Consider the following 26,552-nt stretch of genomic DNA (forward strand, 5'->3'; position numbering starts at 1 on the left):
AGCTACACTTCAAGAACTGCAAGATCACCCCCTTGAGCCTCCCACTTGTGCGCCACCCCTCCTTAAGCTCTTGCTCCCAGGATCAGCCTTTTTCAGTCTGTAGCTTCCTAGAGCATTTTCCAAACAACTGCTATTAAATCAAAAACCCAACCTTGAACATCTGACCCAAATTTGATCTGTTCTTTAATTTGGTCTACAGTCTTTAAGTGGGAGAAGGAGGAAGGAAGAGAAAAACAACACTCTCAAACCCAGCTGATGAAATCATTAGTCACTTGCATTAGATTCCAAAACGGTACAGTGATTTTAATATTAAGTAAAAAATCTTTTTCGAGAAAATTACATGTCTAAATAGTTCTGCTCTGATTCTCCCTTCAAGTCGCACTTTCAAAGCGCAAATAAAACTAATATACATAAAAAATATATACTGGATTGGAACTCAGAAGCACTGTACAACTATAAAACTTGATTCATAAATGGATCTTCTTAAGATTTGTCTCATTTTGCGTGCCACGGAGCAAATAAAAAGGACCAGCTCTTGAGACTTGTGGGACAAGCACAAGACTACAGAATTGATCTTGTGAGACAAGCACAACCTAGTGTACCTCATGTACTGCATTCTCTGCTAAGGGGCTAATTCACAATGACCAATTCTTATGGGATGGGAAAAAGGGAATAAAGATCTGATAATTATGGGGGGTGAAAAAAGTTTATGAAAACAAAAAGCTCCTGTGGTCTCAGACTACTTAGCCTCGAAGGACAATGCTTACTGGTACTACCGCACTACCATTCCAAAGAAAAGTCCTAAAGTTCCTAAAAGAGCTACTTCCAATTTTTACCTTGCGAAACCTACAAGAACTACTATTACCATGACCATACTGTGAATGGTATTTTCCTCAACTCTACTTAAAAATTTTAGTATCTAGGTATCACTGAGAAGGGAATACTTGGTCTGGTTAAGAACTATGCTTTCTTTCACATCGTATTTGGGGAGGGACTCTATTAGGGAGCATAGTGATAGAACATGGGGTAATGGCTTTAAACTAAAAGAGTGTAGAATAGATAGGAGGAGGAAGATATTCTTCACTATGACGGTGGTGAGGCACTGGAACATGCTGTCCAGAGAAGCTGCAGATACCTGCTTTCTGGAAGTGTCCAAGGCTAGGTTGGATGGGACTTTGAGCAACCTGGTCTTGCGGAAGGTGTCCCTGCCCACAGCAATGGGGAGTGAAACTAGATGATCTTTTAGGCTCCTTCCAACCCAAACCATTCTATGATTCTACAACTTCAAAAGGGTACAAAGGGGGGGAAAAAAGGTATCAACTGTACACTTATACTCAAACCGCAGGCTTCACAGCACGCTTATTAAGTCACTACATAAACCTATACAAGGCAACTAAATGCAGTTTTCTGAGTTGTAACCCACTCCTCGGGTAAGGCTTCTCAAAGAGTAAGGAAAAAGGATTCAATTTTCATCTAACTCTCAGGAAGGTCAGAATACTCATCTAGCAGTATCTTAGAAATAGAAAACATTTTTAGTAGTGTTCTGAAATAGATGATAGAAGACATTTTGTGTATGCCTGGTATTATAGATATCCAAGTCTTTTTTTGGAAGCTGATGAAAGCATTTGATGCCATACAAATTTGCATTTACCTATAATCACCTCATTAGCACCCTCTCAAATAATGTAGATATGTGAAGCAACGTTTTGCTTCAGTATAATGATACTCAAATTCCCTGGAAGGTAGGGGAACACAAAGGAGAGACTACACTTCAGGAATCCAAAGGCACACTCTGGCTTTCTACTTTGATCACATAGGACAAAGTTACCTAGCAGAGGCTGGGGGGAAAACCTCCTCAAATCCCATTCATTAAAGATGGTTAATGCTTGGACATTCTGTTTTTTATAAGTTCCATTTGAAGTGCTGTCTATTTTCAGCTCACATTGAGGGTGAGGAGAAAGGATAGGAGGAATGGACACCACATAATTCAAAGCCCCACAAAATAATGGAGAATACCTAAAAGCATGCATCTTAATATTAGCATAAAGGTATTTTTGAGAGTAATAACTCAGATCTTACTTCTTTGAAAAATTAACATGATGTAGACATACTTAATATCTGTAAGAGATGCAACACTGCATACTGTATTACTTTAGCCAGTCATGTTAGTGTGGCATTGTGTTTTCTTTTCTCCTTGAATTTCTACGGCTATGTAAGTTTGATTATCCAAGTCCGCAAATGAAGTGAGAGAGAACAGTATCGACTGAACTAGCTTTTAAAAACTGAAAAGGAGAATAGGGGAGAAAGAAACACCACTACCAACTACCACTTTCCAATACAAGAACATGAAAGTACAGATGGCGATACCAGATTTTCCACACAAAAGCCCTGTTAGTCTTGAATTTCTCCTCCCTGCCCTGCTTCATACACACGTGCCCTATTAGGTCCAAACAATTTTCTTACTCACTGCAGTTTGGAGAGCTACCTATCAGCTATCTGAAATGTAAGACAATGAATAAAGGCCACAACATGAACGCATGGCTAGGGAAGTTGTAGTATGTTGGGATTTTTATTTATTTATTTAACACAAAACCAAAATTTCTTAAAACTGGGAGAGAATTGAAAGTACTCGAGCAAGATAGTATTCTCAGAATGGGAGGGAAAAAGCGAAAAGAAAAAAAAAAAAGCACTATTCCCTAATTTTCAGACATTCAATTTCCTTCCTGCAGGAACATTTTGAGATATACTACCACGCTGACATAATCAAACAAAATACCTGTAAAAGAGCATGTGGAGCAATCTCCACTACAACAGCATTCTCTGGAATATGCTTCAGGCCTTCATGGAACAGCACGGGACTCACTAGGTTGTTCACATAATACTCTGCAGAGGAATTCCTAGCCAGATCACTTTGCCACTGAGATTCAGGGATAGATGTACTGATCCATCGTGCTGAACGAGGTTTAGGGTGTGGAATGACCTGCAGAAAGACAAGGAAGAGGGACAGGAGGAAGAGTTACAGGTCATAGATGAGAGCAAGACAGGCAAAAGCAAGAAGCCCTTGCCCGCTTTTTTGTGGGACATTTTCCTTATCTTGATTGCTGAGGTCATCCTTCTGCTTAATGTGATAGGACTTCAAACCTTACAGATGTCTACGTACTCTTTAAGAGACTTCCCCTCTTAAAGGATGGAACCCTCTTAGCTTAATATCACTGATGCTCAAATCCAGGTGCCCCATCACAACTCATGCACACCATAACTCAGTAACATTACCTTTTTCAGAGCACTTAGCAGCGCTGGTGCAATAGATGCCATATAATAGGAATGAAATGCAACTCCGGCACTGCGCACCTCCTTTGCAAACACACCATCCTTTTTCAGTTTGGCTACAAACTCGTTCAGAGAGTCCTGAGAAGAGGAATAAAAGAGAACTAAAACTAACAGCTCCCAACATATTTGGGAAGTGTTTGAAGCACTGTACTCCCCCCATGCCCTTTATCACTTGCCACTTAAGGGGAGCCATATCTGTTATGAGGTTATTGTCATTCTCAGTATTATCATTCATCACTCATTATACCCATGGCTATAAGAGTATTCAGCATAAGAAATGTGTCATTACTAGCTTACAATTCCTCTGAGAGAACTTTTGAGTGTTTGAACTCATAAAGAACACCATGTCCCCTCCCACCAGGAGGGGTGCTTTTCTTTTCAAGCAGCGTAGCTTCACATTTTCTTCAAACTAGAACTTCACAGGTTCCAGTCACAGATCTGGCATGCTCCATGTCAGTTCTTTCCTTACCAGAGGCCCCGAAACAGTGACGGTATCTTCAGAGTTGTGGCAGGCTGGTACCACATTTGGAGGACAGCGCTGCTTACATTCCTCCCATGTCAGACCTGCAGGAGGAAGAGTTCAGGACAACACGTGTTTTGAGAAGTAAGCCTCATGATGGGAGGCAATCCTCCCCATTTAAGCATGCAATCACTGCACTTAATTCAGCATTTTACGAAACTGTAATGGATTCCTAGAAAGATCACAGACATCCCCCCTCTGCCCAAAAGTGATTCTGCAAAATCAATGGATGTTTATCTCATGGCTTTAACACTTCATTTGTCACTGTCATATTGAGCACATATTACATGGATACAAGTCACAGTAAAAGCTTAAACTCAAAATCAGATTATGAAAAACATTATATGCATCACTCTAAGCTAAGTTCTGTGATAAGGTGTCACGTAATTAATATCAAGCAGAAAAAATGCTCAATTAGGTAGATAGTACTTTATAGCATTGGTTAAAATACGAAGTGTAGGTTTATAAGACCCAGTCATCAAACTCATTGCATTAGACCTGCAACAGCTTTTCTCTGAAGCGTTTCACCATTTTTAATCAACCACTGTGTCCAATCATAAGAAACAGAAAAACAATCATGCTATCAATAGTCATGTTATTTTTAAACATATAAATTACCACGAAGCCACTGAAGACAAACTGCTGGGTTCAAAGCTCAAAACTTCACCCAGTTTTGAACAAAACTTACAATTGACAGAAACGCTGAGCAGTGCTGGACTGGGAGAAAGCTCCTTCCTAAGTACTAGTAGGCACAAGCATGTGCTAGTGGCACTAAGTTCTGCTAGCCAGCTGCCCACTACATAACAGTGACTTCATGTCTCATCCTTGCATACTTCAGAAATACTGTTTTTTAAAAAGAGTAAAGAGAAAAAACACAGTGCCTTATGTTTTTCACATCTCTTTTCAAGGTGATTACTGGGACTCTGTCATTTGTCACCTGTCAATAAATCTCTCTATTTCCACTTCGTTTTGGAACGATGACCAAAACTCTTCTGTATTACAGGTCAGAGATTACTACCATTGTATCAACTTCAATATTTTATAACCTGTTCTTCATCAGAAGAAAAGAAGAGGCAACAGTACCCAAACTTTTAGGGAACTGATTGCTATCACAAACACATTTCAGAGCCCAGTTTTATGTTGATGCCATACAGCAGAGATCAGATGCACTTTCTTCTATCACTCTTTTGCTAAGCGGACACCTACCAACAGCAGCCATTCCTCCTGGTGGCAATTTGGCCTCTTTAACACATCGCCCCCGCCAATAAGCAGCAAGAATGGCTTCTTCATGACTTAAGGAATTATCTGCATAGCCACAAGCTACTTCTCCCACTGAGTGGCCCAAAATCCCATCAGGTTGCAGACCTGCAGCCTTCAGCACATCAATTTGGGCAATCTGCAAGGAAAAGCAGAATTAATGATTCCATGCCAGAGTAAGGAGGTATAAGGACTCAAAGGCACACAACGGCGCTGAGTGCATTTCAAGATTACTTTTTTGTACAGACTTTCTTCTTGCCCTTTTTTTTTTTTTTTTTAAACATAACAGCAGCTTCAGCCTCATTTCAAAGCATGTCAAGAATCATCGTGTCTCCAGTATTGTTTGCGCCTCTCCACTATGCACCTTTATACTAGGAAGTTATCTCCAAAAACAGGAGGTTACCAAGAGCTTGACATGAGCCAGCAGTGTGTGCTTGCAGCCTAGAAGGCCAACTGTGCCTTGGGCTGCATCAAGAGAGGCATAATCAGGAGGTGATAGTCCCCCTCTACTCTGCCCTCATAAGGCCTCACCTGGAGTACTGCACCTTTGTGCATCAAGCACAATAAAGATGTGGACCTGTTAAAGCGAGTCCAGAGAAGGACTACAAAAATGATCAAAGGGCTGGAGCACCTCTCCTATGAGGAAAGGCTGAGAGAGCTGGGGATGTTGAGCCTGGAGAAGAGAAGGCTCCAGGGAGACCTTGTTGTGGCTTTTCAATACTTAAAGGGATCTTATAAAAAGGATGGAGAGGTACTCTTTACTCGGGTGGATAATGATAGGACAAGGGGGAATGGTCTTAAACTAAAAGAGGATAGATTTAGATTAGACATTACAAAGAAATTCTTCTCGGTAAGGGTAGTGAGGCACTGGAATAGGTTGCCCAGAGAAGTTGTGGATGTCCCGTCCGTGGAGGTATTCAAGGCCAGGTTGGGTGTGGCCTTGGCCAACCTGATCTAGTGGGTGGCATCCCTGCCTATGGCAAGGGGGTTGGAATTAGATGATCTTTAAGATCGCTTCCAACCCAAGCCAATCTATGATTCTAAGAGCGTCTGTATAAAGCAAGAGCCAAGTCCAGCTTTCCAGATCACTTTAAAAACTCTGTTTCTAGTTTTCTTTAATAGACAACAAATCCTGCTTTGATACTCTTCCAGAATTAGAGACTTCATTTAACATCATTTTGTTCTTTTTCAGAACAGATTTTAGAAGGCATTCTATAGAACTTTGTTTCTTGGCAGAAACATTTACACGAAACTTCATATGTTCCTTAGTATCTTAGAGAAACTACCCAACATTACACACACACATACACACACACACACAGATCAGTTTAGATCAACATTCCTGAAAGCATCTTGCAAAGGGCTGGGCCCAAAACTAACTGAAATCTAACTGCAACTAACCTGAACAGCAGCTACTCCAACAAATGCATTGACAGTCTCATCAAAAGTATTGTCATCTGCTTGCAGAAGCAGGTCTGAGACCTTCAGTCCTGTGTTCTTCAAAGCCTCATCTGAGCGTATTATAGACTGGCGAAACACATCCAATTTCATAAGACTCAGGCCCATACCTTTCCACTGGGTTCCCATGCCTGCAAGATAAGCAAGAAAATGTGCTTTTGTAATGCTCTATATAATAGGAGTGGACATCACATGCTTGCTTTAGAAGTGAAAGAATCCTATCTAAGGACAAATCATTGCACATACCTAACACCCTCTAAATTAGGCACCGCTTTTTTGTTCTCTGGACTTTGCTGTCATCAAAAGATAGATAAATTGGAAGGATTAGATAAAACACAGGAAACATGATTCTCCTACACATACCGTGGGTCTGCATGACAGTTCCTCATTCTGGAGAGTGGAAAAAACATTAGTGCACAAGATCCAACTATTCAAGCTTCATTTCTATAGAAGAATGCAGAAGCCTGGACGCTGCTGTGGACCTACCTGAGCAGATGTACCAGAGTGGTCTACCAGACGCTTGAACTTGCTGAACCTCTTCGATGTCACTCTCAGTGCCAACTAGGGTGTAGCCCCTGTAGGGCATGAGGGATACAGGAATTGCAGAGATATCACTGAGCAGGCGTAAAAATGGACTGCATCCTCTATGTTTTTTGCTCTCTTGAATTAGTATTTCTACAGCTTCCTGAGTTCTGCCACAAACTTGAACCAGTCTTGGCAAGTTACAAGTCTCTGGAGGCTGATGTTTCTTCTCATTTGGCTTCAGAATGACATGAACGTTAGAACCTCCAAAGCCAAAAGAATTGATGCTGACTAAGCCACCTTTTATTGGTGTTGGTTCACAAACCACCTTTAAGGAGCCATTGTGTAAAGCAGGAATATCTGGATTTGGGTCACTGAAATGAAGATTTGGGGCCCACAGCCCATGTTCCAGAGAGAGAACGACCTGGAAGACAGAACATATTTTCTTATTTTTATTTAAAAAAAAAAAAACTATGGAGCACATAATACTACCTTTTGTTTTATTTATTTTTATTACTATAAATTGCTATGTAAGAATACACAAAAGCAGCTCCTCTCATTTTTGTATAAAGGGACCCTTCACAGACTAACATTATCAATGTGGTAGAGGCAGTACCTACTTCACCTAGGCAAGTTTTAAGGCCATGTAGAAAGTCAGTGGTTAAGGTTAAGGGTGGTAGTTTTAAGTTTAGCTTCCAGACCCTTTCTAACTGTAAAGCCATGCAATCCTGCTGGAAAAGCAACCTGGCTACTAAAGATACCACATCTTTTTTCTCCTCTTTCAGCTCTTCCTTCATCACACTCCATCTTTCCCCATTCAGATGGCCACACATACTATTCTTTATTACAATAAATGCTCCCATTTCTGCCTTTACCACAAAAGAGACACACTGAAGCACTGGTGAAAGGGTTTTCATGCTGCTTTCCATCCATTTGATGTCTTCTTGACCCAGAAAAGCAGCAGATGGATCAGAACTGGCAGAGCCAAAGGGAAGCACAGAAAACAGCACAAGACTTATAATAACAAGCAAGAACTATCTTTTTCAATAACAACACTACAACCAGCCCATGACACCAACGCCATAATCATTTGTGGCACAAGTCCAGCAAACCAAAGACCACAAGGTCAGTAGCAGATACTGCATTTCCTGTGTGTTTGGCAATTCCTTCATCACCACAAAATTGTCAGATAAACAGATCGTGGTTGGGGAACAGTTCTTCCAAGCTGACCATCAGACATGGTAAACTATCTGGGAAAACAACCATAAATGTACAATTTCATCTCCAGTTAGCATATTATAAAGCCACGGTGACAAAAGACTTTTCATGAACTCTATCCTACACCTACAATACTATTTACTTTGAATTTGCTGTTGCTTTATAAAACGTACATATTTGTCCTCTAAGCCTTCCATGGCTTCTACACAAGTTTGAGAATGCAGTACAGTGAGTGTACAGCACAGCCAACAAGAAATTTGTCTTTTCAACTACTCAGCCTAATTGCTGTACAGCAAAGTGCTGATGAGTTCTCCCTCCCTTACCAGAACTCAATTAAAGTGGCCTTGGCAAACCCTAGTTTTCTTTCTTATTCTTTTTTCCATAATAAACATTTTCTTTAAGTCTGAAGTCAGATACTTCCAATATCTACTTTCATAACTGACACCTCATATGTAAAAGCATTTTATGGAATGCCAAAATAAAAATTAACAGAAACTGCATACTTCCTGAAAAAGTTACCGTCTTAGAAAAGGATGGGCTCAGTGTAGTTTCTGGTTTGGCCTCAAGAATGCAAGATCTGTCATTCTTATTAAAATTCCAAATATTAAAATGTCAATTGCTGCCCAACTTTCAAAGAACCGAGAACAGAGACAGAACTTCCAATACCAAACCAGACAAAGCTTCAGGTGCTCTCAAACATGCCAGATCTGGGAACAAGACCTAATACAACTTAATAGAAGCACAACAAAAACACATTCTAACACATGTGAAAGGTGTTATGGGCTCTTGCCTACAGCTGTAAATTCTGATACAAAGTTAAGTGAAAAAAGTGATGGAAAAGTGAGAAAATATGATGTCACAGAATTCTTCAAAAAGAAACTGTGGTCCCTATTTTTGCAATTCTGCATTCTCTAAGAAACACAAACAGGGAAACAGTTACCTCAAAGCTTTGATCCTCTCCTGACAGTTCAGTCCTCACAGAAGAACTGTACTAAGCAAATTGCTCATAACATACAACACATTAAGGATGGAGAGGTTCATTTTAATGAATCAAGTCATCATTCCTTCTATTGAAAAAGGTGTCAGTCTGGGTGATAGAGGTTCTAAAAAAAAAGTTAAACTTTCCTCTACAGAGAGACAGATATTGCAGTTTCCACGCTTTATTTGCGGACAAGGCTATCCATAGAAAGCTGTACATACTCAGATCATAATAATTATTTTAAAGAGCCTAAAATCATAGCAGTGATAGTATACTTGAATTCAGTTTGCATGTCTATAAGGCTGTCAGTAATAGGCTTACAACCAAGCATGAACAATAGCTAGCTCTTTGCTAAGCAGTTTAGCAGCCAGAGCTGGGAGATGATTGTCTGCCTACAGCAGTAATTAGTAGGCTGGTTGCTAAGACAACCAGTTATTTAAGCTGGTAGCCTCATCCCAAATAAATCACCTGGCTTCTCACCAACACAAGACAGACTGAAAAGAGAAAATACATCCTTGACAAACAGCTCAAAGGATCAGCTACTCTTCTGGTACGGAAACTGCTTCTTACCTTTGGTCATTCAAACTACTCCAGTACCTCTTTATTTGTATCTCCCCTGAACCCAAATGACCTACAGCATTCTGTTAGAAGTTCCAGTGTAAGAATAATCAGTAAGGTGACCTCAAACCCCTTATTCTGAGCAGAGTTATGTTCCTGTAGAATTGAGTGGTATGTGTGAATTATAATGTTTGAGCTTGCATGCACTTGTGAGTACACATGGCAGAGGGTCACCTAGGCACTCATGTACAGCTTGTAGAATAGCCACCTGAGTTTTTAAAAGTATCTGCAGGCGAAACAAGTAGTAGGTAATAAAGAATCACCTGACTTATCAATACCGGCGTAGATTTTATTCTGGATCAGTGCAAATTTTCTTTAAAACAAACAAACAAACACAGCCAATACTAGTCCCCCCCTCACCCCCCATGCTTTTTCCCTCACAAGCCATGTGTTACCTTGGCTAATGCAGCAAGTCCAGAGGCAGGCTCTGGATGACCCATGTTTGACTTGGTTGATCCAATCAACAATGGCTCTCTCTCACATTGGCAGAAGAGATCTGCAATGCCATTTACTTCCTGTGGATCTCCAACCTAGAAGGAAAATAATCAGAATGGCTAATAGCCAATACTTCCAAAACACACCACAAAAGAAAAATCTGAAAGGTTAAGATATTTGGGTAAAATCCAAAAGTAGTGAAGCAGTATATATTCCAGAAACTGGTAGAAGACAGAAATACAATTCCTTTACCTTTATTTTGAAAGAACAAAGAATAATTTGATGTGAAAGTGTGACAAGTGGTGCAAGGGAAGAAAACACCCCAAAACCAAAGAGGTCATACTGACCTTGGTGCCTGTCCCATGAGTTTCAACATATTCAATGTCTCCAGGCTTGATACCACATTCTCTGTGCAGAGAACTGACCAACTGCCGCTGCATGTCTCCAGATGGGAATGTCACACCTAGAATCAGAATTGCCATCAATTCCTCTCTCTCGATAAATGCTTCCTGTTCTGCTTTGAGCACCCTTTCAACTGACTGGGGCTACCAGGTCAAAAAGAAAGATATCTTTTCAGGGTTTATACTTATGTCCTTTGCACCAAACAGAGTAAGCCTCTCAGGCTCTTAGAAAGAAGAGCAGAGGAACCAGAAATGGAACTAAACTGATGATTAGAGTACTGTGGGAAGATACTGGTTAACACTATATGTTTAGATCAAGCAGAACATATAAAACTTGGCATCTCCATGAGTGGGAAAAATGGGACAGGAGCAGGAAAAGAGCCTTCCAGTAACAACATGTACATTTCTACTATCTGTGCAAAAGTTACTCCAGACATATCCCAAGGAAGGCTAAACTAGCAACAGGACAGTCCTGATACTCTGTATAATAACAATCACCACTTGTCTCCTTTCATTCCTTTACAAAACAGGGGCCTAAACATTGTGTTACCAAAGTTGAAAAAGGAAAAAAAAAAAGAAAAGCACTATGAAAAACCCTCACACACCTAAAGAACAGGAACCCTGCAATAATCCTTCTCTGATAACAAAGACTCTAGAATGAACTGTTCTGCAGGTATCTCACTTTTCAGAAGCTCAAGGCCTACCTTGCTCTTTAAAGCCATCAGTGTTACTCCCAGCATTAACTATTGTAGCATAGATGCGTTTAGCCATGGATTTCTTGGTCAAAAGAACGACAACAACAGCTTCAGAGCGACAATACCCATCTCCTGAGAATAGAGACAGAACAAGTCATTAATCTGTTCTGCTTTGAATAAAATAGCAAAAGCACCACGCACTAAGGTTATCTCATTCCTGAGCTATTGCTTAAAACAGATTGCTTTGGAGTACAACATGTACATTTGTTTAAAAAAGAATGTCCTAGAAAGGCTCACTGCTCATCACAAATGATGAAAGAAAGTTTACATCAAGAGACAGTTATTTCCTTTCCCCACTGGCACAGAAACGAACCATACAATTTATTTTCCACAGGTAATTTTCTAGGTCTAATGGAGCTGTGCAACACAGATAAAGTCCGGGGTACGTCCCAAACAGTGCACCTAAGAACAAGGACAAGACCAACTATGTCCACTATTACCAGACCATCACGTCACAGATTCAGCAATAAGTTCATCTCGTACAACAAGACGATTTTTCATGCTAATGCCTTACCTGAAGCATCAAAAACTTTGCAGGCACCATCAGGACTAAGCATACCCAGCTTCATGAACTGCACAGAAGTGTTGGGCTTCAGCAGAAGGTTGACCCCTCCTACCACGGCTGCACTGCACCGTCCATTACGAATTGCCTTATAAGCGTTTTCTAGAGCCATGAGACTGGAGGAGCAGGCTGTGTCAATAGTTAAGCTTGGTCCTTAGGGAACAGAAAGGGGAAAAAAAAAAACCAAACACTTTTTTACTGTTAATTTTTCTTGAGTTACTCTCCAAAGACTATAGGATGGTTACCACAAAATGCATTTAAAAAATACTAACAGTTGCTTCAGAACATTACAGGCAATCCTGATACACTGGGAGACAAGAATCACCATCTCTGCCTGCTTGCCAGTAACACGGGATGAGAAAGGAGGAAAAAAATGCCAACAGTTTAGCTTTAAGGGTACATTTTAAAATTTCACCTCCATCTCCATCAAAAAAAGACATTGTAGCATCACAACCAGGTAACATCTCCCCATTTTCAACAACGAAATCTCTCCCACTTCCTGGTGCTACCCTTACCACGATCCCTCCTGTCTACTGCTCTTCAAGGCAATTCCCATCATGCCTTTAATCATACCAGTCCCGTACCACTCCTACTTCTCTCAGAGTTACCTGTTCCAGTTAGTTTTTCTCCTGGCATCATTATCTTTCATATGAATGCCAGCTATGCCCATTTTCAACAAATGAAGTACACAGCCTTGTAATGAGTCTTAACACAGAGTTACAACACAGTTTTTGCTTCTCACACGCCTCTTTACAACAGCTGCATTCTACTTTCTCATCCCCAAAGAGTCTATACCTCATATCTATCCCACCTCTTCAGAGCGACCATGGTACAACCATGCTGAAATTGCAATTAGTGATCAGAACTGACAAGTCTGAGGACACTTACCTTTAAAATCATAGAAGTAAGAAATCCTGTTGGCGAACATAGCACGCTGGCAGCCAGTCATACTGTATCCCAAAAGCTGTTCTGGATCTTGGCTAAAGGCTTCACCAGCTTCTGACCCACTTGCACCAACCCATACACCCGTGTCTGTGCCACGGAGGGTAGCTGGATTAATGCCTATGGGGATATTGGAAGGCAGATTACAGCAAACAAACTCATTATGAGGGGAAAACTGGTAAGGTATCAGGTACTGACGGTACCAGTTCACGAAATACAATTTCTTACTGTCCATTTCTGGCAGACCTGCAGCCCACATAGTTACTTTTCTACCTGTTTCAATCACAGGCCTTCTGCAGAGCTCCTGTTTATTCAACCTGTTTGTTACAACAGAGTCCACCAGAACTTCGGTACTGGCTTTTGGCCAGAACACATCGCACCCTAAGACAGCTTTTTGAGTTAGATGGGCATTGATAGAGTCTTGTGTAGAAGCGTACAACCATTAAAGATATAAATGCTGATCAGATAAGCTAACAGCAGATTTCCAGTGCAGAGAAAAGAAGCAGACAAAGGGAGAAAAGTGCAGCACATGGAATGTCAGATGAGCACTTGAATATCTATCCTCATGCAAAGCCTAGATCTGGAGTACGAGGAAGAAAAGAAAAAGTTCTTTGGCACAAAAGCCAATAAGCTGGAACAAGAAACAACTCCCCTCCAAAAAACTGCATGGCAAGCTCAACTTGTAACAATCTGCTGTTTCTTCTCTGTGCTGCAGGAATCCTGGAGACAAGCAGACCATTCATATACAAGCCTTAAGACTGAGGCTCAGCAAGTGTTAATTTGAGAGCTGGTTACAACTTTTTCCATGTCCTCCTTATGTTCAGACATGAAACTCATTAATATGAAGAATCAATTTTTTTGGCTCTGTGGGCAAGTACCTAAAAAGCTCTCGACACTGGCAGTGATGGAGAAAGGAGGCTCCGATTTCTGAAAGCACACTCCCTGGGCAAACTTCCTATGGTAGCAGCTCTAATGTCACAAGTTTTCCTTGGATCTTGCCAATAGACAGGAATACAGCAGGTCATCCGTCATTCTTTCAGACCATGGATGAGAGTTCTCATGGAGCCATCTTCCCTTTGCACTACAATTATCCCCTGTGCCTTTAACAAAGGAATCTATTATGGAACTTTACAGTAGAGCAGTAGTGTAGGGACACCAACATACAAAAGCTCTAGTACTGTTGACTGTTTAAATGCTTCTGTAGTACCGGTTCCACTGTATCAGACCTGTAGAGACTTTCTGGCAGTCAGTGTAGATTTCCTAGTTCAAGTTCCAGAACAAGGCAATTTTCTCTAACCCTCATACCAGTTCTTTGGTCTCCTCTCTACTGTGAGCTTTCTTGTTAGTGATCTCGTCACACAGGTGCACGTCTACACGTGCTGCACAAAAGCAATACACCACAATTCTCCCTTTTCAGTCATTCACCTGCTTACCTCCATCCAAAATAGCTTCATAAGAAACTTCCAACAGCAAGCGAAGCTGAGGATCCATTGTATGAGCTTGTTTGGGGTGGACCCCAAAAAAGGAGGCATCAAACTTGCTTATGTCCTTGAGCTTTCCATTTTTCTTGGGCAGCCCATACATTCCTGAGAAGAAAAAATCACCGCATCACAGATTACATCAGTTTTGAAGCAGCTACTAGATGAGACAAAGTACAGAATGATCACAGCTGATTCTCGATTACAAGTGAAATCTTATTTTTCCCTTGCAGCATCCAGAGCGCTACATGAATACCTATCCACTCATCTCTCTAAATCTTATTTGGAAATTAAAACACCGCATTAACAAAAACAATTGTGATTTTTAAGACTGTCCTGGATATGACAGCAAAAGGCATCTATGTGGTTATAAGCATTTGTGCTTTGGAAAGTTGTGCCAAGCACACAGACTCTGAATTGTTGGTTCCAGTCAGAAGAAAAACAAAAACTACTTTTTACCTTTGCAATTCACTAGCCTGAATTGGATAGACATGGGCCAAAAATTTCAGAAGGATAATCAAACAGAAAAGAACATTCTGAAAAGCTACAAATCATGGGACTGGAGTCCCTCTGCTACTTCGGAACCCAGAAAAATGACAGAGCAGTCTTATTGCCACAATCACCAGGATTCACGGTACTTAGCTGCTCTATCAGAAGTGTGCTTTTCCCTGGAAGATACGTATTATTTATTAGCTACTACTGTGCAGTATATGACTATAAAATGCATTACTTAAGACCTCTGTAGAAGTATTCTGTTCCTGAATTTCTTGGTGATGTATCAGAAGTGAATTCAAAAGCTCTGTTTTTGCATCTGATAAATCTTTTCCTTTTGTAGGATAATTCCTCTGAAAAGCTCAGAGCTCCAAAAGGAGAGGCAATAAGCACTCACCTGGTTTCCACCTCCGATCATCCTCTGTGACCATATCAACTCCATTAAGTAGGTTCTCCCAAAACTCTTGCAAGTTCTCAGATTCTGGCAGCTTTCCTGCTATGCCTGCAATCACCACGTCCTCCATCTCTTAACTTCTCCCTGTTGCTGAGATCCAAGAAAGCAGTAAGACTAGTAAGGTTTCACACAGAGGAGAATATATGCACCTCTTGCCTTCCTAACATGTTGCGACAACTGTATTTGTATGAGAAACACCCACACAGAAAAAGCCCATGGAGTCTCTACTACAAAAAGATATCCCAACTAATCAAATAGACTGTAAGATTTGTGGGGACAATGGGGACAAGAAAACTGATGCTGAGGCAGTGCCAGGCTTTGAAAACCACCAGTTTCTATACGACAGCTAGAAAATGAACAGGTCTCTCTCTACCAAAAGCAAAGCCTCTCTTTAAAGTCAGCAGAGAAGAAAGATCAACATGCTGGAGCAGAAGTGGGTGGGGAAATTATGAAATACATATAGTAAAATACATAATTACAAGGCAAACCTTACAGGCAGCAAAACGAGTTCTACAATCATTCCAAAGTTAAATACTAACTTAAGAATCAATAATAAGTAAGCTTGTTGGAGGAAAAAAAATGAAAAAAAACCATATGCACACACCCCAACACACAGAAGGAAAAGCATAGGAAGACTGCAATACAGTTTAGCATTATTCTAAATACCTGAAATGAGAAGTAAATTTTACATATAAAGCATTTCCCAAAACACTGAACCTTGCACTCCAATACCTTAGAGGACTGGGAAAGAGGAACTGAGTACATGGGGTAGAGGGGGGTTCTTTAAAATAAGAGTTGACAGAACGGACAGAGATTTCAGATCAGTGAAAACCCTAGCTATTGGCCCAAGAAATTTGCATTCTAAGACCCCAATCCCATACAACACAGCATGACAAGCCATCTATACAGATTGCAGAACCAAATGAGAGCTCATATTACAGTCAACACACTCATGTTATTTTGCATTACGCTGAAAATATATTAACGAAGCAGAAGGAAGGCAAGTTAACCTGTTGTTGTTCCAGTTAAGCTCAAATTATAATTAGTAGACCCAAACTGGACAAGTTACAGAAAAAAAAAAAGAAAAAAAAAAAGAGATACCCATCTATATAGACATGGTTGCATGAACAAAAGATGCAATGAGCATTCACAGTACCTCCTTAAATAATACTTCTGGTGAGTAGAGGCAAAATATTCTCTAATGTGTGGGGTTTTTAACAAGTAAAAATCACAATAAAAATTAGTGTTTAAATAGCTAATTCTGCCTTTTAAGGAAAAACTTGGCAATGGAAGACCTAAAGCTTGACTTCCAGCACAGATTACGTGCCATAGTGCCATGTAGGCACTGTCCACAAGTACTGCTTGTGCTTGATCATCTCTCCTGTAAAATAGTATTAATAGATACTCTTAGATGAACACTTCCACAGATGATTTTTCAACCCAAGACATTTAACTTATGAACATTTTTTACAGTCTCTTTCAGAAATTCTTATAGTTTTTGAGCAATAGGCCTCTTCCATCCTCACACTGCTCTGGCATAATAAGTTCACGTAACTTAGAGGTGACTGCATGGTGAGGCAGTGGGAAAGCAATGCCCCCTGGTTTGCAAGGCTTTTACAGAGGTGTAGACCAGCCGACACACACCACCACAGAGGCTGCCTGATCTCTTTTACTCTTCTTTCCTTCAGCAGTTATCTCCATTCAGATCTGTGGAGTAACCATGGAATTATGCAACATGCAACACTCTGAGGTAGAAGAGATGATTACCTCATCCACTCCATCCTTTCTGGGAGCAAAACCAGAAGTGCTCCCAAAAGGACATTTTGGATTTCTCAGTCTTTAGTTAAATACTTCAGACAACAGAACTTCCATTCCACTCTCAGTATTCACTTAAGAAGGAAAACGGTGAGGGCCAAATGTATAAGGCCTTTACTGAGAAACTACACCCTAAAATTGAAGTAGGTAGTAATATGCCCAGTCTGTTTTGCTCTGAAGAGAAGCTTCCCAGTTTTCCCACTCACAAAGGTCTAGCAAGTCAGTTTTACTATTGGTGTCACCACTGTACCTGGAAAACCCATCAAGGACCATAGCTCTGCTACACTTGCAACAGTTCTGTGCTGGGGGCAGAGAAATAACTGGATCTTAGGCATGGAGCTTACAATCCAAGCACACAACAAAAGCCATGCAAAATGATAATGTGATTAATTTTCAATTTTATGCCTCAGCTCTTTGGGTGACGATATCCAAGGAGATAAATATTGTTTGTATTTCAGGAGACTGAAACTTCTCTTCTGGGATTGTCCCTTCCCCTCCTACATCTCTTTCCCTGGAGTACCAGGAAAACTCCATCCAGGTATGGCCAACCTTGACAAAATGTTATTCTGAGACAGTGAAGAAATGGTATTTATCAGCAAAGCAATTTTTGCCAACAAGTTATGACTGCAGTTGAGCAAGACTGTGTCAAAGGCAGAAAGACGCTGTGGTAATCAAAACGTACAAGAACAAAAGCCAAGAAGTTAATTTTAGCTGGGTAAATGGGTAATAAGAGCCACAACTTAAGGATTTATATACACAAAGAACTGGAAAGATTTAGGCTTGACATGAAGGGCTCAGGATGCCTATATCAAAAATAACAAATTATGGACCTAGTGGCAGACAGTAGAGGTGATTTACTGGGGAAGAGTCGGAAAAGAAGAAATCATGAATATTAAGTACTCAATAATTAAACCGTGATTAAAGTAGACATTACAGCTACCAATGATGTCTTTGGTCTTCATTGACAGCTAATATACAGGTAGGCTGTTTCAAAGTTTATGGACGTTGTCCCCAAAACATACAGTATAGTATGTTAGTATACTACAGACTCACTCTTCTTTGTAGAGCACTTTTGGACTATACACAGTACATTGACAGTTTTTGAAGTGTATGACATAGAACCAGGAAAGAAAATTATTTCCACAGAAGTTTTAAAGGAGATTGGACTACAGCAAATATATGTAAGAAATTGTTCCAACTATATCTGCTGGGCAAGATGAACAAATGTAACGGGTCAAAAAAGGAGACCAAAAAAAGATAGAGTGCCAATTTCTTAAGGCTGTGTTTTATTGGATACAATCAACCATATAACATTCTTTGTCCTCTCTTTGCCAGATGGTTTTGTTTTAATAGAATTATGTAAATTCTTCATAGACAGATTGACTTTTTACCCAGGCAGGGGAAAGAAGACAAAAGAATAAACAAAGGACATCAAAACCCTGAACATACCAGTCTGATAGACACCTCATTAAGCGTGAACTACTACCTCATTGGATTTACACAATATTTTTTTGCAATGATATTCCTTTGCTGACTCACTGAGACTAGTAATAACTAACAATCCCTTCTGGTATTATTGACTAGTAATCACTTTCATAATTTTATACTTGTGCTCTGGTTATCCACCTCCCACATCAGCCACTTGACAAGGTTGGTTTGTTTATTGATATCAGCTCTTTTCTCCAATCATCTTACTCCTTTATAACCTTGCTCTCTATGTATTGGATACCTACTGATATCATGACAGCCTACTGCTATTAACAAACTTGTAAGCTTAACTACTGCCCTCCAATGCATTTAAAAAAAAGATGTTTTTCAGTACCCCACTCATCTAGCACCAATAATGAATCAAGAAGAAAAATGTTGATCATTGTTTTTTAATCAACCATGTCAGCTGTACAACTTTGTTTTCTCTGTGCCTACTGAGATCATAAGCTTTTAAAGCAGTAAGGAAAGAGGAACTTAATTTGTTCTCCCACTCATACCTGACTTGCCAACCCCCAAAGAGAATAGTTTTCTTATTCTGCTGTACCTATGATCACCTAAAGTTAAGTAAAACAAATGGGGGCTGGGAGCAAAGAATAAAGTGCAAAGAAACAGCAGGGGAAAAAAAAAAAAGAAACCAAACCAAACCCTGTTTTGCCTGGTGTTGTTCTCTTTACTAGACAGGAACATATCACTTTTATTTATTAACTGTTATTTTGATGGCTGTCATCATGGTAGGACAGACTCCTCAAACTCAAGTCTCTGTTACTAGTTCTAGGCTGTCCAAATCTTGATCTGTTTTGGAGCTCCCCTCACCTTAAAATGAAACATCCATGACTCCTCCATAGCCTTCTTTAGCGCAGATATTGACAAAGGGTATGTTTTCTTAGCTTGTAAATCTGACTACATCATAACCCATGTTTCTTAATCTCTGATTATCATTTCTAAAATTTACAGTTTAAACTGCCATCCCATAGAAACTTCATTTGTAGAGAGCTATAATGTCTGCTTCCAAAAAATCCTCTACAGAATAGAAGCAAACATAGGCTGCTTTTCATTTTTGAAAGCACTTGGCTACTCTCAGCCTGTGCACTATAGCTCCAGTATAACAAAGACCTTTTAACTGTCTCTTTCTGTCTCAAGGCTGGATCTGTCCCATTGACCACAAGACAAATGGAAAGTGGTAGTGGGGTTTTGTATTTAAAAACACATTTCTTGGCAGGAAACACAATCTGGTTGAGTTGTTATGTGGGAAAGGTAGGTTAGGTTTTACTCATGGAATCAATACAGCTCTGTTGATTTCCAAATGATTTATACCAACTGATGTCCCCGGTATTACTACATCTTTAAAAAAAGAAAATCTGTTTGTAACTGCCCTCCCTGTAGGGCCTTTGTCCTCTAAATTCGTCCACTAAATGCAGCCTTTCAAGTTGCACTGCTATTTTCAGTTCATTTCAAGAAGCACAGAAGCTGCAGGAAAAGGTGAATCCTTTGTTCAAGTGAGTTTTTTGATTTTTACTTTTGATTTTAAAGGCCAGGCATGCTCCAAAGCCCCCCGACACTGCTTTCTGAAAGACTATGCAAGTTAATGTAAACTGCTTTAACACAGCCTGTTTCAACTTAAGTACCACAATAAAGCTTTTAGCCAGGAAAAAAGGGGTTTTGTACCTTCAAGAGCCTTATGCTAGGGAAGAATGTAAAAAGAAAACCAATAAAAGCAAGAACAGCAGAAGAGAGACCACAGTCGTTTTCCTGACAATCACATCATCCAAACCAGACTGGTGTACAATGAATGGGTTATTGCACGTGAGCAGCCGGTTTATATAGAAGCAGAAGCTTAGCAGTATGTGCTGCACCTTTTTTGAGAACGTTTCCCCGTATGTATCTACAAGCCACCTTTAGGGCGTGCAAACGCTAATCTCTTCACTTACAAGCTTCCTCAGCTTGCTACACTCGTGCTGTTAGGCCAACTCGGAACATCGCGGGTGACGGAGGAGCCGCCATCCTTCTGCCAGGACGGAGCAGTCCGTTTAGCCCCGGCTGCCCGCCCGAGCCGGCCCGATGTGCCGCGCCGCTCGGTCCGCGCACGATCGGGGCCACCGCTGCCGCCCAGCCCCGCGGCGGGCGCCGGGCGCGGCCCCTCGGAACCCGCTGAGCCGCCCCGCGGAGCCCTGCCGCCGCGGCTGGGGCGAGGGCGCGCCGACGCTCGGGGGAATGCAGAAAGGCTCCTGCCGCCGGGCACCCGAGGGCTGCAGGCAGCGGTGCCCCTGCTCGCGCACCAGCCCGCGCCACGCGCGGCCCTGCACCCACAGACCGTGCCCGTGCCGGCTCGGCACCGAGGGGTCCCCGCCCGCCGCCAAGATGGCCGAGCGCCGGCACCACAATGCCGCGCTGCAGCCTCTCCCCGCTCCGCCTCGCCAGCGGGAGGCTGCGGCTCGCTAGCCCCCCACCGACTGGCAAGGAGCCTCCTCAGCGCGACCGCGTTGGGCCCCGGGAGAGAGGCCTGCGGCGGGGCCGGGCAGCCCGAGCATCTAGGCGCGGCGCGTAGCGCGCCGGCGCACGGAACCTTCTCGTCGCGCGGGCAGAGCCCGCGGGCCCCAGCCATACGAAGCGGCCATCCGACTCCGCGCGGCGGAGGGGACCAGGCGGAACGATCCCGGCGCGGCTGCCTGGCGCAGCAGCCCGCGGAGGCGGGAGTGGAGGCCGCCGCTCTCCCAGCCGCTCCGCATCTGCTGTGCCACCGGTACCTGCACAGGTGCGGAAAGCTTCGTGCCGAGAGGACCCTGTAGTCAGCTCAGCGCCGGACCGGGTTGCTGCGGGACAGGCTCTTCAGGCGGACTCGGGCGCTGCGGCTGCCGGTGCCGAGCTGCGTCCGTCCGATGCTCCGCGCTCTCCTCACTGTCTCCCTCTAGCTCCCACCGCTATTTAAGCAGCCGCCACCTCCGGCGGCCACGCCACATGGGCTGACAGTTTACTCCTCGCCGCAGTCCAATGAGAGCTGGGGCAGGGCCGCCCTGAGCCGGCCCCGGGGTGATGCCAACCCCTGCCCGCCAGAGCCGTTCCACAGGAGGAGGGGGTCTTGGGCAGGCCGGGGCGGAGCCGGTCGGGCGCCCGTGCCCGCGGCACTGGGCCAAGCTCCTGCGCCCCGCCCTGGAGGCCGTAGAAGGCCGGGCTCTGCGAGCGGCGCCTGGCTTTGCCCAAGCCCATCGCAGCGACCGCCGGCCCCCTCGCCGGCACAGGCCTCTCTGTGTCCCTCTCCCCCCGCCCCGCGGATGTGCACACTGGGGTTGGGACTACTACTGCGCCGGCACCGTGGCTCAGCAGGACGCGCTGAAGCCGGGCGGGCGCCAGGCCACGGATCGCCCGCGCACCCGGCAGCGCACAAAGAGAAGGGGCGCGCGGCTGGACGCGCAGTCCTGGGCCGGCACCCAATCCGGAGGCGGGGGCGTGTGGGCGGGGGCGCGGCCCTGCCAATGGCGTGCCCCGTAGGGGTGTTGCTAGGCGATAAGGCGATGTGGTGACTGCTGAGGGGACGGCCGAGGCCGCCGGCGTCGCGAGCAGCACCCGCCACACGCCGGCGGCAGCGGTCGTTCACCCCGGCGGAGCGCGGTCCCGAGGTTACCACAGGGCGACGGGCACGCCGGCCGGGGATGCGCTGGCCCGTGTCCGGTCCAAAGTGGAGGGGGGGGCGGCTACCTGCAGGCGCCGAAAACCCGCTCCCCTCGTGCGCCGGGAGCCAGTCTGCGGTGCACCTACCTTTCCAAAAACGGAAAAGGGGAAAGTTCGCACTGTGTGCAGCCACCTTTTGTCCACTTCCTCCGTAACTTGTACCGGTTCAATTACAGCAGTAAAAATGTTCGAATTTTGTTCTGTATCACCTACGACACGAAAAGGCCCTTCTGCCTTTTAGTCGGCAAATGCGGGCCCAAAGGCTAAGATGCAGGAAGCATCCCCCTTCTCTTCGTGTAGATAACGTTTCAGTCAGAGGTCCTGTTTCCATTCATGCTTTCCGCTGCTGCCACCACTTACATATAGCTGGACTCCAACCTTCTGTCAGCAGAACTTTTGCCTTTATCCACACATTCCTCAATGCTATATTTCAACCCTTTGATAACAACAACAACCAGAAATTTGCTCAGAGTTTTACTTTTTCAGTACTCTGATCTGCTGAAATTATTTTTTTTTTTTTATAGGCTCTCCTTTCTTTGTACAATTCAATAGCATCCACACTACTACCTCATCACCCTTCATTCTCATCTGTTTTTCTTTAAGAATCAATGTCCAGTTTGTTAAATATTTTGGTCATAGTAGAAAATTATGAGAATTCTCGTCCTCTATTTAGGACACAGTTCAACCTCCCCACAGGATCCAAGCAATAAGTCCATGTTATTTATTGTTATTATCCATGTTTTGTAAATTTTCAGCATACTTATATGCCACATTCTTCTAAAAACGTACAATGATTGAACTCTTCCTTTTTTTTTTTTCCCTATCAAAAGGAACAAGATTTAAAAAAAAAATCAAGAGCCATCATCTTCCCTTAGTACAATTTTCTTAAGAAAACCTGTTTCTCAGGGAAACTGAATAAATTAAATTTGCCTTCTTGGCAAGAGATCTGCATGACCAGGCATGCCAGGTGACATACTGGGGAAGAAAAACAACACTCCAAAAGAAAAACAACAACAAAAAACCCACAACTAAATATCCACAAAGAAAACTACAAAGGTATTTCTGAAGTCTGCAGCCCATGAGATTATCTCGACGATGTAGGAAATAAAGAGTAATGTTTTCCAGTCTCAGATGCAGTGTTACAAAGATTATGAATCAAACTACTTTTTTTTCTAATGGCACACTGCTTTTAATGCCAATTGCAAATGCACAGAATTTCATAGCATTAAAATACTTGCATCTCCACATTTCAATTAAAATATGAAATTGGAAATAAAGTAATAATTCACAGAATAACCTGCAGCTATTAAAAACTGAAATTTACACATTGTGCTCCAGAAATAACCAATGAGAGCTGTAACTGTGGTCTGATCTGGGCCAAAATTCCTGTACTTGTTAGAAATCACTGCTTTGAGCTACAAAAAGAGCTCATTCAGGGCCTGGTTCAAGGGAATGCATCATGTTTTTCCAGCTCACGAACAATGTTAAATATTGAATCCAATGACAGGATTTTCAAGTAATTAAATGGCTCAGAAAAAAAGCTCACAAGGTCTCTCAGGCCTCATATGGGCTTGGTAACATCCCAGTGAAATTTAATTGCAGATTTAGCATTTAACTGTAATATCACAGCACCTTTGTTCTAAAGCAAAATATTGTCAACAGGAAGTAGAAAAACAATTACTCAAGATATTCTCAAAATGGTTACTAACATATTGTCAGATGCCAAAGAGAGAGGCTGTTTGCAAACAGTACCAGGAAAGTGGTACTTAAAAAGCACTACAGAAGGGATAAAAAAAAAGGGGGGGGTGGGCACTTACAGGTAGTAGCTCTCTTCCTTCATTAATCCTGTTCAGACTTCACATGTTTTTACCAGCAACTGAGAAGTATTATTTACTTCAACAATACCACTCACAGAATCACAGAGATTGGAAGGGACCTCTTGTGACCACCAGTTCCCATCCCCCTACTGAAGTAGGGTCATCTGGAACAGATTGCCCAGGACCACATCCAGTTGGGTTTTGAGTATCTCCATGGATGGAGACTCCATAACCTCCTCTCTGGCCAATCTGTTCCAGTACGTGACCACTCTTTGAGTACAAAGTGAGTTTTCTTGTGTGTTTTTTTTTTTTTTTTTTTTTTTAAACATCCCAGAATGTTCGTTACTACATAGATATCCCTCATTAAATCACAACCCACTCAAGTTTTCTTTTAGTTTCACCTGTTGTAAGACTTATTCTTACAATACTTCTGCAAGATTCTAAGAGTTTTTCATTGCTTTAAACTTTAGGCAGTTTAACAAAAATATTAGTAGTAGTGTGATGATAGAAGTTCAATTTTATACTCTCTCATGCTCCTTGAACAAGTGGAAAGAACTGCAGAAGATGACAAACAATATAGATTAACGTGTGATCTTTCCAAAACCCTTTCTTTCAAGTTGAAAGATAGCTGCACGGGATTAACGGTTGCATTGTTAATTGTAAGAAAACAAGTGGGTTGACACATCCCACTTCTAAGTTTAAATCGCATCTACAGTTTCTCAACAAAATATTTGCTAAAGACCTGCAAGCCCTGCCTAGCGGCACACAGATTTACATATGTATTAACTGGGCATTTCTAAATCCATGATGCAAGTGATATTTAACATATATAATTAAAATAAATACGTATTAACACTGAAGTCTATAATCTCACCATGTACACAGATTAACCCTTTCTCATGAAACTGGGAACAGTATTTCTTCTCTCTTCTGGCCTCAAACATCCCAATTTGACATACAAAAATGAACACCAAAGTAATATTTAGATCTAATTTATATTCTTTTAATGTAAATTAATAGCAAGCACGGACTGAAACTTGCTGCCAACAGAGAAATCAGTCTTTAATATTATAGTTGCGGATTTTTGACTTGTTAGAAGAGCTTTTTTGTTTTATGGGATAAGTACAAGATAAAATCCTGGATTTTAACTTCTGCTGAACTTCCAGCTTGGTACCTCTGACTGTCAAATCTGCAGCTGGCATTTCGAGTTTATCCATGCCTTTGATATTTTGCTGAGATTCTTCAGATTGCTCATTTGAACATGTAACTTCAAACTCCAATGCTCAAATAAATAAACAAATAAATAAATAAATAAAATGTCGTGCTTATGTTTGCATTTAATCCAAAGACTGGAGAACTGAAAAGTACTGGTTTACACTTTTTCTTTAAACACACTGCTGCCACAGTGGCACATTGTCAAAATCTTATATCAGGCTAGAGAGCCATTTTTATAGTAGCAAACATAGGGGACACAGAACTGTCTATTAAGGCCTGCCACATGGGTGGTATATCTCAGCATCTCCTGCTCAGTCCTTGCTTATCTGTACCTGTTCAGTTTCCATTAGCATCAGACTACTTGACAGAGAAGAAAGGAAGACAGCTGGAAGATCAATGAAACTGTTCAATTCAAGCACTAACTATCTGTTCAGCTGTTTTTAAACATCATATTTTACAAGCTTATTCTTCTCTCCACTGTGAGAGAACACACAGTACCTGCATACTGAATAACACGATGCAAAGTTAGACCTACCTATTCCCATATTGTGAAATGGTATTAAAGTAGTTGGCTGCAATGGTTTGATCTCTTTCAAGAAACCACCAGGAGACGAGAGCTGTAGCAAAACGTGTTAGGAGAAGCATGATCCAAAAGGCTCGACAGCAGTTCTGTGGGCTTGACAAAGCTGCATTACTACCACTATCATGTGGGTTTGTTTGCCCCCACCCTTTTTTTTTTCTTTCTCTCAATCTTTTCCACACAGGTAGGCATTCGCTGGGGAAATCCTTGTTTTTGTCTAAAATATTTCTGTGTAGTAGAGTGGGCTAACTCAAAAAGTAATATCTTTGGTTGGGAAACAGGAAGATTGGTCTTAATACCAACGGAAGTCTGTTCTCCAGTCTCTCACATAATTGTCTGAAAACCACTATCTCCAACTACATCAACTGCAGCCTTATCACAGGTTTCATTAGGTAAGATAAGTGGAATTGGTCAGTCACAGTAGCCATTGTAAGCTATAAGCAATGTTTACAGGTGCTAGGTTCCAGCCACTTAATCCTTATTTTTCAGTGCACTGAGATTTTAACTTCAGATTTTCTACACAGGGCCAAAGCAGACAGCAGAAGTAGGC

The 26,552-nt window shown here is 42.1% G+C and overlaps 1 protein-coding gene across 1 annotated transcript in view; it reads right to left on the reverse strand.

The window, feature by feature from the left end:
• The window catches only part of FASN (fatty acid synthase), a 48,111-nt gene extending 26,480 nt beyond the window's left edge, over nucleotides 1–21,631 (reverse strand). Inside the window, exons 1-14 of the mRNA XM_035568578.2 lie at nucleotides 21,469–21,631; nucleotides 15,365–15,511; nucleotides 14,431–14,583; nucleotides 12,944–13,117; nucleotides 12,008–12,208; nucleotides 11,443–11,565; nucleotides 10,685–10,800; nucleotides 10,298–10,432; nucleotides 7,052–7,511; nucleotides 6,509–6,696; nucleotides 5,057–5,246; nucleotides 3,800–3,894; nucleotides 3,274–3,408; nucleotides 2,777–2,980 (exon numbers count right to left, since the gene is read on the reverse strand). Of these exons, the coding sequence (XP_035424471.1) occupies nucleotides 2,777–2,980; nucleotides 3,274–3,408; nucleotides 3,800–3,894; nucleotides 5,057–5,246; nucleotides 6,509–6,696; nucleotides 7,052–7,511; nucleotides 10,298–10,432; nucleotides 10,685–10,800; nucleotides 11,443–11,565; nucleotides 12,008–12,208; nucleotides 12,944–13,117; nucleotides 14,431–14,583; nucleotides 15,365–15,491 (2,301 nt within the window). The 5' untranslated portion in view covers nucleotides 15,492–15,511; nucleotides 21,469–21,631. The remainder of the gene's footprint in view (nucleotides 1–2,776; nucleotides 2,981–3,273; nucleotides 3,409–3,799; nucleotides 3,895–5,056; nucleotides 5,247–6,508; nucleotides 6,697–7,051; nucleotides 7,512–10,297; nucleotides 10,433–10,684; nucleotides 10,801–11,442; nucleotides 11,566–12,007; nucleotides 12,209–12,943; nucleotides 13,118–14,430; nucleotides 14,584–15,364; nucleotides 15,512–21,468) is intronic.
• Between the last annotated feature and the right edge of the window lie 4,921 nt (nucleotides 21,632–26,552).

This window comes from Cygnus atratus, chromosome 18 (assembly GCF_013377495.2).
Source record: "Cygnus atratus isolate AKBS03 ecotype Queensland, Australia chromosome 18, CAtr_DNAZoo_HiC_assembly, whole genome shotgun sequence".
In the NCBI taxonomy this organism is placed as follows: domain Eukaryota; kingdom Metazoa; phylum Chordata; class Aves; order Anseriformes; family Anatidae; genus Cygnus; species Cygnus atratus.